This window comes from Rhinolophus hipposideros, assembly GCF_964194185.1.
Source record: "Rhinolophus hipposideros genome assembly, chromosome: 8".
NCBI classification, from domain to species: domain Eukaryota; kingdom Metazoa; phylum Chordata; class Mammalia; order Chiroptera; family Rhinolophidae; genus Rhinolophus; species Rhinolophus hipposideros.
The window spans coordinates 43,255,499-43,269,056 of NC_138054.1; the positions used below are offsets into that span (position 1 = coordinate 43,255,499).

The 13,558-nt window shown below is 35.3% G+C and overlaps 1 protein-coding gene across 1 annotated transcript in view; it reads left to right on the top strand.

Moving 5' to 3' along the window:
- The window catches only part of NEGR1 (neuronal growth regulator 1), an 845,668-nt gene that overhangs the window by 648,642 nt on the left and 183,468 nt on the right, over positions 1 to 13,558 (top strand). Inside the window, exon 5 of the mRNA XM_081056016.1 lies at positions 7,977 to 8,097. Within this exon, the coding sequence (XP_080912142.1) occupies positions 7,977 to 8,097 (121 nt within the window). The remainder of the gene's footprint in view (positions 1 to 7,976; positions 8,098 to 13,558) is intronic.

The following is a 13,558-nucleotide window of genomic DNA, read 5'->3' on the forward strand; positions in this document are numbered from 1 at the left end:
GAAAAGGGAAAACTCTTCTTTCAGGAGCTTCTAATCACTCAGGTGTTAAATATCCCTTCTTGACCCTTTCACTGCTGGCTTTTCCCAACATCTGTTCTTTGTTGTTCCCCACATCTGTGTAATAACATTCTTGTCAAATTGATTTTTTTCACTGTGCTATTACTTCAGCTCACAGCCGTATCCAATTTGACAGGAAGGCAGAATACCTAAATTTCAGCAGGAGACATAAATCAGTTTATTCCGAAGGATGCCATTGTACTCATGAATTTGAGGAGCCCAAGTTATCACTTTCTTTGCTGCTTTGGTGTAATTGAAAGATGTTGCATGCGAGCAAAACAAAAAAAAACTATCTCCATGGAAAGAAAAACAGTTCTGTAGGTGCACATATTTACACTCCCACTTCCTATAAAAACAGCTTACATTACTGGGCCAGGGTCAAAATTCACAGAGCAGTGGAATAGGATGGTAAGAGCAATAGGCTCTTGGAGCAGTCACTCAAGTTGTACTATTTGATTGTTTTTTCTAGGACAAGCCCAATTTGATTTCTTAAAACATGAAACATTTTAGTGGAAAATGAATGTTTTGTACAACTTTGCCAAGTGTGCTTATAATTCACTATTTGAGCTCCAGTTGGAGAATTAATTAGTCCTAATTGTTGTGAGGTATATATTTCTGGAAAATAAGTGACCGTATCCTTACAATGCAAATAATCATAGCCTCTCCTCACATAAAATTCATTAGTACGTTATAGCTTGTGAGCTTATTGAACCAGTGATAATTGTTGACCTGGAAGTTCATGGGTCACATAACATAGCATTTGGAATAGACCTTACATATCTATTAGTTCAAGTGTCCAACATAACCAGAATATGTCCCAAGAAATATAGGCCCATAAGAGCTCAATATAAAAACTTCTGCAATTTTATGATCTCATAAGTTGGGACAGAGCTACATACGATAAGAAATCCGTAAGGCATACATGGACATCACAGTCTCTGAGATGTGTTCTAGAAAAGAAAACTAGATAGGTATAATCAGACATTTCTGAGGCCAAATAACTTTTATTTATACAAAGTAATAGTATCACAGTCTCTGAGATGTGTTCTAGAAAAGAAACTAGCTAGGTATAATCAGACATTTCTGAAGCCAAAGAACTTTTATTTATACAAAGTAATAGGATTCAGTCAGAATGGTGTAAACTTGGAAATTTCACTAAAAATGTCCTGTCACTGCCAGTTAACTAAAATGAGTTTACTCAGGTCCAACGTGACCAATGATCTATTTAATTAAATTTTCTCTCAATTTCTGCCTTTCCTATGGATTTGCCAATGACTCTCATAATCCTAAAGATTACTACAATAGCCTCCTAACTGTTCTGCCTGTTTCCTCACCAGCTTCTCTTCAGACCATGTTCCCACAACAGCTAAAGAATCTTTGTAAAATGTTAATCAAACCATGTTGTTCCTCTACTACAAATCTCCAAAACCTCATCTCCTTAGAATAAACTTCAAAGGCTTTACCATGGGTACCAGACCCTATAGAATCTGAGCCCCAGTTGCGCGCCCAACCTTATCTTCTGGATTCTTCCTCTCACTTATCTGCTTATGCCATGATGACCATCTGTTCCCCCATAATCCTGTTAAGTATATTTCTACCTCAAGCTTGTTCCCAACTCAAAGCTTTTGACTTTTTTGTTTCCTCTGTTTTTAATACTTTCCTACAGATAACTACATGATTCCTTCTCTCACATCATTAAATTCTTTGCTCAATTATTGCCTGTTAATAAAAGGGTTTTCTTTTACCCTGTTTTCTTTTACCCTGCTCAATTTTCATCTTAGTTCATATCACTCCCTTACTATTTACTTAAATCAAAAATAATTTACTGTTTGCCCATGCATGTATACACACACACGCACACACGTGTGCACACACACACAAACACACACACACAAACCTTAAGGATATTAGCCTATGAGGCAAGGAATATTATTTTTTATTAATGTGGTACTTAATAAAAATATTTCTTGAATTGATGAAGGAATTAAGAATAAATACGCAGATTAATCTTCCTCTTCTTGAACAATCATATTCAAAAGAGGCAGCGTAATATGAATAAGAGTGTATTCATGTCCCCAAGAAAAATCAATAAAGCTTTCAAGTTCAAGTTTAGAATTTTAGCCTCAAAATGAAATCTGGATTAGACTCTCCTCTCTATATTGATTACTCACAGCTCATAACCCTTTAATTCTGTAACATGAAAAATAGTCTTAGGACTTTTTGTTATGCTCCATTTTAATTCTTGATTCATTTTTTATCTATGCTTCCATATGACATTTTAGGTATCTTTCCATTTTAAGTGTCCATCACAGCAGCCTATGAAACCCTATACAACAGGATCATGTCTCTTTAACTGGTGTGGTACAGCACCTAATCCTGAGCCATATGCACACTGTCCTGCATAAAAGCCTTTTAATGACAAATTAGATTTTTATTTCAGTTCATTACGCCTGGGTTTTCAGGCAATGTTCCGGATTTCATGGTTTTGTTTGTAATGAGTCACGGCCCCCTTGACAAACAAGAGGGTAATTAAACTAACCAGGTTATCAATAGAAGCTTGTGATGGATCTCCTGTTGCATATGGTTATTTCATCTTCAATAATAGTTGGATATCATAAAAGATTATGGCCTTTTAGTGTGACAGGACAAAAGAGAGATGAAAGCCTGTGAGAGCGAGAATGAAAATATGGTTTTATTTATACCTCTCACAAGCAAAACAGTGTCATGATAATTGACAAATCGGTGGATTTTTATTTATACGTGTCTTTTGTGTATTTTATTGCCTTTTGTAGGGGGATGTGAATCTTTGCTTAACACAGAAGGTTAAGATTTATTAAATGACTCCCTATATGATATCAGTGTATGTGTTATTATATTGTGTGTGCATATATACAGAGGGTGCCAAAAAATGTATACACATTTTAAGAAAGGAAAAAAAGGAAAAAATATTGTATTAAAATTGAAATGCTCCATATATACCAATAACAAAAGATGAATACAAGTCATGTGTACACCTTTTTTTTTGGCATCCCCGGTATGTAGTATAGATTTACATATACACATATATAAAATCGAGTGTGTATTATAACATATTCTTATTCAAATATTTTGGTAAACATTTTTCATTATTTTTCACCATTATTAGCAAGCACTCTAATAAAAATATTTCTTTGAACATTTTTTTCCAGAACTATAAGTTGAACCTTTACTATTACAAATAAATATACCACAGAGATATAGAGGTGCTATAATTTCAAAATAAAGTATCACCCTTAACAGAAAATGGTGAATTTGCAAGGGCATTTTTAAAAGGAAAGACAACGTTTTGTTGTAAGAGTGTTCACAGTTTTATGTTCACGATGTACTCCAAAATCATTAAACTCTGTACTTTTTATGGCTATACTAAAATAGATCCAAAGTGTGCATTTACTCAAATCATTTGTCTGAATGAATTTGTATTTGCATCGTCAAGGTTTCTGTTGTATAGAGCTTTTCCCCATGGTGTTATTTAAAATATGTATTATGCTAAAAAGATTGGTAGAAAAGAAAATATTTATGAAAAGAGACATGCTTAGAATGGTGATGACATTTTATATACAATATCAAAAGATACAATCCATGGGAGAAATAATTGATAAGCTGGACTTCATTAAAATTAGAAATTTGACTCTGTGTAAAATTAGAAATTTTGGCTCTCTGTGTATCAAGAGAATGAAAAGACAAGCCACAGGCTAGGAGAGAATATTTGCAAAAGGCACATCTGATAAAGGGCTGCTATCTTATTAAATATACAAAGAACTCTTAAAACTCAACAATAAGAACATAAACAACCCAATTAAAAAATGGGCCAAAGACCTTACCAGACACTTCGCCAAAGAAGATATACAGATGGCAAATAAGCATATGAAAAGGTACCCCATGCCATAGATCGTCAGTGAAATGCAAATTAAAACAATGAGATACTATTACACACCTATTAGAATGACTAAAATCTGGAACACTGACAACTCAAATGATGGCAGGAATATGGTGCAATGGGAACTCACATACATTGCTGGTGGGAATGTATAATTGTACAGCCACTTAGGAAGACAGTTTGGCAGTTTCTTACAAAACTAAACATACTCTTAGCATATGATCCAGCAATCACACTCCTTGGAATTTACCCAAAGGATCTGAAAACGTATGTCTACACAAAAACCTCACACAGATGTTTATAGCAGCTTTATTTATAATTACCAATACTTGGAAGCTACCAAGAAGTTATTCAGTAGGGGAATGGATAAATAAACTGTGGTACATGAAGACAACGGAATATTATTCAGTGCTAAAAAGAAATGAGCTCTTGAGACATGAAAAGACATGGAGGAAACTTAAATGCATATTACTAAGTGAAAGAAGTCAATCTGAAAAGGCTACATACTATATTATTTCAACTATATAACATTCTGGAAAAGCTAAAACTATGGAGACAGTGAAAAGATCAGTGATTGCCAGGGGTGGAGGGGTGGTAGAGATCAATAGGCCAAAAGCAGAGAATTGCAGAGCAGTGAAAATACTTTGTATGGTATTTAATGATGGATATATGTCATTATGCTTTTGTTCAAACTCACCGAATGTACACCACCAAGCGTGAATCCTAATGTAAACTATGGACTTCAGATTATAATGATGTGTCAATGTAACAAATGTACCACTCTGGTAAGGGATGTGGATAATAGAGGCTATGTATGTGTCCGGGCAAAGAATATATGGGAAATCTCTGTATCTTCTGCTTAATTTTGTGTGAACTTAAAAATTCTATTTAAAAAATGACACATTTAAAACTCCAAATGTTTCCATCCAAGCTCTTCTACTTACAGTCTTCCCCATATCAGTATTCTAACCTGCCAGATAAGCCAAATGAAGTCACACTGGAGTCCCCTCTTTGTTTTATATCAGTCAAGAAATCCTATTGACTCCCGCTTTACAAGAGGCAACAAAGCCAATCACTTTCCACTACCTCCAGTGCTACCACCCTAGTGAGAGCTTCCAATCACTTGACTTGATGACCACAATAGCTTCCTACTCATCCTCAGCTTTCATCCTGGCCTCAGGTGTTTTCTCAACACAGCAGCCAGTGATACTTTTAAAACAAAAATCAGATTAGATCCCTCATCTGTAGTGGTTCACCATTTCACTCAGAGTAAAAGTTAAGTCCTTAAAAAGACACTCAGGGTCCTACCTGATCGTCCATCATTTGGCCCCATGTATTAATCAGGGTTTTCCCGAGAAATCGAACCAATAATATGTATGTGTGTACGTATCTATCTACAGTTCGCCCTTGAACAATGTCAGGGTTAGGGGTGCTGACCCCAATGCAGTTGAAAATCTGAATGTAACTTTTGACTCCCCGAAATCTTAACTACTTAATACTCTACTGTTGACCAGAAGCCTTACTGATAATATAAACAGTTGATTAACTTATATGTTAGATGTATTATATACTGTATTTTTACAATAAAATAAGCTAAAAAAAGAAACTGTTATTAAGAAAATTATAAGGAAGAGAAAATCCATTTGTATACTGTATTGTATTTATTGATACCGTAAATTAGCATTGTCCACTTACAGGATGAACTGGGGGTTAGCACCTACAGCAATATCCTTACATGATACAAAACACTGTACATGTTATAGGTATTACTAACACTATACATTAAAAAATGAAAAGACAATGTGAAAAACAAATTCAAATTTATTTACAGGTATAACGATTCATGCATTGATAATGAAGAAGCAGCAATATGACAGCTTTATGGTAGCCTAGTGTAATTGATAGGATTGTTTCACAGCAGTAAGGAAATCTCCAAAAAATTTTCAATACATTTATTGAAAAAGATCGGCATATAAGTGGACCCACACAGTTCAAACCTGTGTTGATTGAGGGTCAACTGTATATGCACACACACATACGAATGCATAGATAGATAGATAGATAGATAGATAGATAGATAGATAGATAGATAGATATAGATATATACTTGTATATGTATAAACACATATGCATGTAAACCTATAGATCTAGAAAGAGATTATATTATGAGGAATTGGCTCATGTTGTCATGGAGGCAGAGAAGTCTCACAATCTGCTGTCTGCAAATTGGAGACCCAGGAAAGCCAGTGTATAGTTCAGTCCCAGTCTGAAAGCCTGAGAACCACGGGAGCCAATGGTGTAATTCCCATTCTGAGGGCAGGAGAAGACTGATGAGTTAGCTCACGCAGTCAGACAGAGAAGGGGTGAATTCTCCCTTCCTCTGCCTTTTGTTCCATTCAGGCCCTCAATGGACTGTATGATACACACCCACATTGGAGAAGGCAATATAAGCATTACTGAGTCCACTGATTCAAATGCTAATATTTCATGGACATACCAAGAAATAATATTTCTATCTGGACACTATATGACCCAGTCAAGCTGACACAAAATTAACTGTCACACTTCATCTCCTGCTAGTCTCCCTTTCTTTTTGTGTCAGCCACACTGGTACCCTTGGTATTTCTCAAATCAGGCTCGCTCCAGCCTCAGGTCCTTACTGTAAACTGTTCCCTCTTCCCAGAAGACTCTTTCTCCAGATATGCCATAGGGAACTCACTCATTTATATCTGTTTTGCTTAAATCTTACCTTCTCAATAAGTCCTAATAAAATCACCCTATGTAAAATAAAAATCCATTCTTTGTTTTGATTTCTCTTATCTTTCTGTATTTTAACCATATTTCTTATCATCGTCTAACGTTTTATTTAAATTACTTATTTGTGATATTACTGCTTATAGTATCCCCACCTCCTATCCCATGTAGAATACAAACTTCATCATGCCAGGGATTTTAACTGCTTTGTGCCTTGAGAAATACCTGACCTGTATTGATGGCTCAATAACTGATAAAGGAATGGCTCTGCTACAAAGCAACTTTTTAAGCATAATTGTGTGCCAGGCATTGTGCCCTGATCTCTGAATATACAAATTGAATGAGATATTTACCCTGCCTTCAGGCAGCTAACAAGGAAGCCTGGGATCCTCATAAATAAACACAATATAAGACCGTGTTTGGTATGACAGATTTAGAAAAACTACTCAGAGAAGAGAAATAGCAACCGGGAAGTGTTTAGGGATGATGACAACTTGAATTGGTTCCAGAATCTGGGGAAATAGGGAAGAATAGCATTCCAGGTAGAAGAAGCCACATTAAAAAGAAATAAAAATTTTTATTTATTTTATTTTATTTATTTATAATAAATAAAAATTTATTATTAAAAAAATAATAATAATAATAGTCACTAAAACATAGGAGTAGACAGAAAAAACACAGAGTATTGAAAGAGTTCAGGCTTTGTGTCAACGTGCCTGACTTCATTTCCAAATTCTACAACTAAGCAGCTGTGTTATCTTAGACAAATTACTTAACCTCTCTGAGCTTCGGTTATCACATTTGTACAAGTGGGATAATATTATCTAGCTTAGAGTATTACTGTGAGGAAGTCATGAACATAAAGCACTAGCCCAGTGACTGGCTCCCAGTGATCACTTAATAAATTAGAGCAATTGTTGGAGTATAATTTGACTGCAGTACAGATGAAGTGTTTCCCTCACGAATGCGGGCATTTTTTGTTTGTTTTTTCCAATAGGAAGCAAGACCCAAATGTATGGCATTTACTCTACACTTCCTGGGAACATTCATCTATTGTCCCACATGAAAAATGAAGCTGAAAGTGACTATTCCTGTATTAGAAGCATAAAACACTTAAAATGTGATGCATTGGCCTATCAGGCATAAGATTGCTTTGAATATAAAAGGAACAGAAATATATGCGTGTTATATTTCTGCTGAAGATTATTTTTACTTACCTACCAGTATTTTTTGTTTGTTTCTTTTTCAGTTGCTCCTACCATTCAGGAAATTAAATCTGGCACGGTGGCCCCCGGACGCAGTGGATTGATAAGATGTGAAGGTGCAGGTGTCCCTCCTCCAGCCTTTGAATGGTACAAAGGAGAAAAGAAGTAAGGACTTTGTGATTGTTACTATGTTTCAAGCCCTTTGAGCTAAAGTGTGTTTCCGATACTGATTTTTAAGCAATTTCTTTAACTGGCTTGAATGATTCTCAACAGCCTCCTTGCAGGCAGGCAAATTTAAGGGGCCCACGTGGGAAGGAAGAGTAGATAATAGCATCCAGCAGGAATGTCCACTTTGGTTTATATGATCTCAGAAATACCTGCAAATCCCTTATCACTGATGTGTGTTGTTTCTTCCCCTCCTTTCTGAACCAGCATACCATTGCTCTTGCTGGCAACCATGTTTAATTAGGAAGTCAACCAGCTCATACAACTCGGGCACAGCTTCCATGAGCATGCTCCAAAAGCAATTGGAGCTGCTGTCCCTGGCTGGCTTCCTTGATAAGCCTCAACCCTTTCACCTGCCTTATTCTCCTGCAAGGCAGTCTAACATTTTATTTTATAGGACATTGTGCTTTAGATATTCTGCTGCTAAGGGGGCTGTAGAGGTGATAAAATACATGGTTAAAGGGCTAACAAACATGATTTTAAGGCTACTCTAACTTCAGCTCTTATGGTCCCCTTGAGAAGCCTCAGAAAGCCCTGGCAAGAGCTGTTGAACAAGGGGAATCGGGACTCTACTACTTTCTCTTTATTTTCAACCAGAAGTCTCATTCAAACCTCTTTAACTGGTCTTATCAGCCATCAAAGAAGAGCAGGACCCCTGTGAATTAACTGGAAGATATAATGCAGAGGGAAGGATATTTTATATATATATTTTTTATTTTGCTTCGAAACTAGGGAAGGATGTAGTCAAGGTTGAACCATATGAAATTGCCATTTTTCAGTCAAAAAAGCTAAATATTGGCAATTTCATGCTGCTCAACCTATACATATGGGGTTTACTTACTTGTGTCATGGCTCATAACTAATTATAGCTCAACATCTGAAAAGAAAACTGGTGAAATTACATAAGAACTGGTGAAATGGAAGTGACATAAGTAGGTACTTTGTTTCTTAAACTGTAATCAAAAGAGGATTTGTGGAAAACATTTTACCTCTTTAACATCAACCTTAACAAGGATATTTCTGCAACTATCTCATTTGTTCTAAGTAACTGATTGTGGTTTTACCTAAAATTTTTTGCAGCTTTTCCATATGCAACCTATTCTACAATTGAGGGTATTCAATTTTTAATTCTTTTTACTAATTAATTAATGTTTATACTGATTCTATATATTTAGAATAAGATAAACCTCTCTGGGGTCACTCCTATCACACCCTATAAGATTATATAGATTATATATCTACCAATACAAACTTTCTCAGATTCTGATTATGTAGGTTGAGATGTTTTCAATTTATGATTGTCTTCGTGGAAAATCATCTAGAACAGTGGTTCTCAATCCTTTTTTAAGTTATAAAACTCTTTGTTCAAATACAGTCTTATTTGAAAGTTAAAAAATCGTATTTATGAAAGCAACACTTCTCTGATAGATATGGGGTGAATAGAGCCTCAATTCTACCTGTTCAGAAGTCATCCTTATAGAGGACATCTTTGCAGCCACCTCCATCCCTAGTTCTCCAATTAAAAAAAAAAGCTTAAATAATGACCTTAACTATTTTACATATTTTTCAGTCACTTTTGAATCTGTCATTCATTCCTTTCTTAAAAACTGACAATTATTCCCTGTAGTACGAGAGCTCATTTGTTAAAGTCCATTTTGGCTTCCAATATTTTGTGATGTCCTGAATTTTTTTTTCTCTCTCTGTCTCTTTCCCTTTTCCTAAATCCAGCAAACATTGTAAAAAAAAAAAAAAAAAAAAGGCTTCAATAATCCTCAGTCCACTTTCTTGGCCTATAGCAAATATAGCAAAGGCCAGTTGGTGCTCATAGTCATAAATTCAGTGATTTTTTTTCCTGCTGGGAGATGGACTATAGCTTTCATTAGATTTGCAAAGGAATTTAAAACCACTCTTAAAAAAAGAAAAAAAACAAAAAACACTTAGGTTGATTATCCCCAATGAATGCCCCTCCCCAACACACACACACCTAGAGAAAATCTAGGAGCTATAAAAATCAAATAGACTTGTAAAAGGCAAACATATTATCATGTCGGAGAAAAGCATACATGTATGATTTGTTAGGGTTATATTTGAGGAAATATCCAAATTCTCAAACACCACTGGAAGATATAAATTCCTCTCAAAATTATAGTAAAGCAGAGTTGAGTATAAGCAGGGAATAGGAGAGAGAATGATTCTGGTTGCTGAGTGGTTGTTGTTACACTCACTAAATGGATCTACCAGGCTAGTTTCAGGGCCCAGGCCATTCAAATATTTACCTCATCAAAATGCAAAACTGACAAGCACCTGCTGTTTGACAAACAGTGTTCTATATTGTTAATAAATAGTTTATTTTTATAATGACCCTATAAAATAGAAACTGTTATTTTTCTCACCTTGCTTAGTAGAAACCAAAGCACAGAGTGTTTTTAAGTAATGTGCACAAGGTCATACAGTTAGTGGCAGAACTGGGATTTGAACCCAAGAAGCCTTGCAAATCTTCATGTAGAGTCTATGAGTTTAACCTCTTTATAATGGCACTAGTTTATTTTGGTCATGGCCCCTCAGAGTCTATCAAAAATCATTTGAAATGTCAATGTTAAATGCCAAGGGTAAAGGCAGTGCAAGTCAATTATGAATTAACAAAATGAACGACTGCATATAAAAACACTCACTTATAATTTCCCAATGTATTTAGTCAAAGACACAGAAATAATAGAATCAAGATAGACACACATGGAGAAGAAACAGATACAGCATATTTCCGAGTTGTTTTCTTGACCTCAAGGTGTCTAAGGGGAGCATGAAGCTGTCAGAGACCACGTCAGAGTGGAACAGTTTCTGCATGATCTGGAGAAGTTTTATTTCCCAGAGATCTTTTATACTTAGAGCTTACAAACCTATTCAGAAATAATTTACACACTTTCTTCACTTCTACTTAAAGGAATGTATACAAATCCACCTCTCTTAAATCAAGATTTTTGAAGCAAGATCTTCATTAAAATAAATATAAACAAGTAAGCACAAGCATGAAAAACAGGGAGAGTACCCGAACATCCAATATCCGTAGTCTTAGTTCTGCATACAGTTCTTATGCATCTTGTAAAATTCATCTCTGTACTGCGAATAATTCACTTGACAACCTTTAAAAAGACATCCTCTAAAATTAAGCACAATTTAAAGAAAAGAAAAAAGCAAATACTTACTGAGGACAATCACTTTCCAGGCCCTCTAAGTACTTTGATCTCATTTATTCTTCAAACCTCTGTGAGGTATGATTTATTACCCTCAATTTACTGATGACAAAACTGAGACACAAGAGACTGAAAATAACCTGTCCAAGAGCACTCCATTTTAAGTTGCCATCAGGATACATTTCGATTTGTCAACCTCTCAGCTTACATTCTTTCCCCTGTATACATTGCTATTATTAGTTAGTATCTATTGCAAAGTTACAAATTAACCCAAAGCTTAGCAGCTTAAAATAGTAAGCATTTATTATCTCAGGCAGTTCCTTGGGTCTGGCATCCAGCTGCAGTTTAGCTGTATGGTTATAGCACAGATTCTCTCATCAGGTTGCAATCCCGATGTCCTAGGTGCTGGTCATCTGAAGGCATGACCAGGGCTGGAGGATCTGCTTCCAAGGGAGCTCACTCACATGCCCTGCTAGTTAGTGCTAGTTATTGACAGAAGACTTCAGTTAATCACTATGTGGACCTTTTCATAGGACTGCTTGGCTATCTTCATGACATGGCAGTTGACTTTCCCCAGAACTAGTAATCCAAGAGGGAGCAAGGTAGAACCTGCCATATCTCTTATGACCAAGTCCCAGATGTCATGCTCTGTCATTTTTTGCAGTACCTTATTAGTTGCACAGGGTGACCCCATTTAATGTGTGTGGGGAGGCAATAGAGGGACACGAATATCAAGAGGTGAGAATCATCAAATGCCATCTTCAGAGATGGCTCCCACACTGTCTCCCTCATGGATGATTATAATTATCTTTTATTAGAAATATTAGCCACTTGACCTTTAGCTTGTTGCATTGTTAGATAAGCATCATGGGAATGGCTAAAATTATATAATTATTATTAAAATATCCCTTGGTATAAAATGGTCATTTTTTAAACACTATAGTCCCTTTAAGCTTACCTGGCAGACCAGTCCAATTAGATTTAGTGTTACTCCTATGTATTTAAATATTGGTAAAATGGCAGTTGTGAGTTCAATTATATACAGAGCCACAAATTTAAACTTTTTTCTTAATAGTAGAGACGATTGATAAGAAGACATATTATCCTTGTATACAATGAAAGGACACTTTCCCAAAAGGCAAAGTAATATTAATCAACTCACGTCTTTGATGATGTGAAATTAAGTTAATCTATGGCTTGAAAACAGTACAATTACTTACAATTAAGACTAAAAACAAATTAAATTTTAATGGACTAATGTTTAAATAGGTACTGCAAAAACATGGGATTTGTATCACTTTGTGAAGATGGCATTACTATCTTGTCTTAGATCAGACTTTTGGTATTTGCTTGTTAGTCGATTTTTTCAAATTCCAGCCTGAGGCCTAGAAAGCTTGCCTACTGATTTCTCATGGCATTTAACTGCTCTAGGCCTTTTAAATAGTGTTTTATTAGCTTTGCTTGTTTTCAGGCAAATGGCCAGTAGTAGCAAGTCTTTTTTGGAATTCTTTAATTGCAACAGTATTTCTTCCTTAATCCTCTATGGTAACTAAAGATAGGGATACAAAAGTTACAAATGAGGTAAATACAAATGACCTCCATGAATGAAAAGCAAATATATAGTAAACCGTTAAAAATTATCAATATATCAGTTAAGAAACAAGTGTGTACCTATATCAGTTAAGAAACAAGTGTGTATTTGATGATGATAGCCTAAAATATTTTGACTTTTTAAGCAATACATTTCAAATTTAGTCTATGCATTTTGTCATTCTTTACAACAAATATTGTATCACCTCATCTGTCATTTCAGAATCCTGTTCATTGTTCAGTCTATACCACTGCTTCAGATGAAGTGTGATGAGCATTACTATTTGTTTTATTGTAAAGGATTAGTTATCTACGTGCATAAAACATGCATATATAGATATGTACAAAATGTATACAGGTACCATTGAATGGATAGGAAAATGCCTAAAATCAACCATGTAGAGTATGCCATGTTCACCTTACACAGAGGTATGATGACCTTTCTCAGTCAGGTTAGGTTTTCACTTTAGGAAATGATGATTTTTCATTCTTGGCTTTACAGAGGTCAGATGAACTTGAGAAATCATAATGAAGTGAAGTAACCTTTCCTCTCCTTTTTCCTAGTCTAGATATTTACTACCCGATCACCTAGACCATCCATAAATTTTATCCGAGTATTC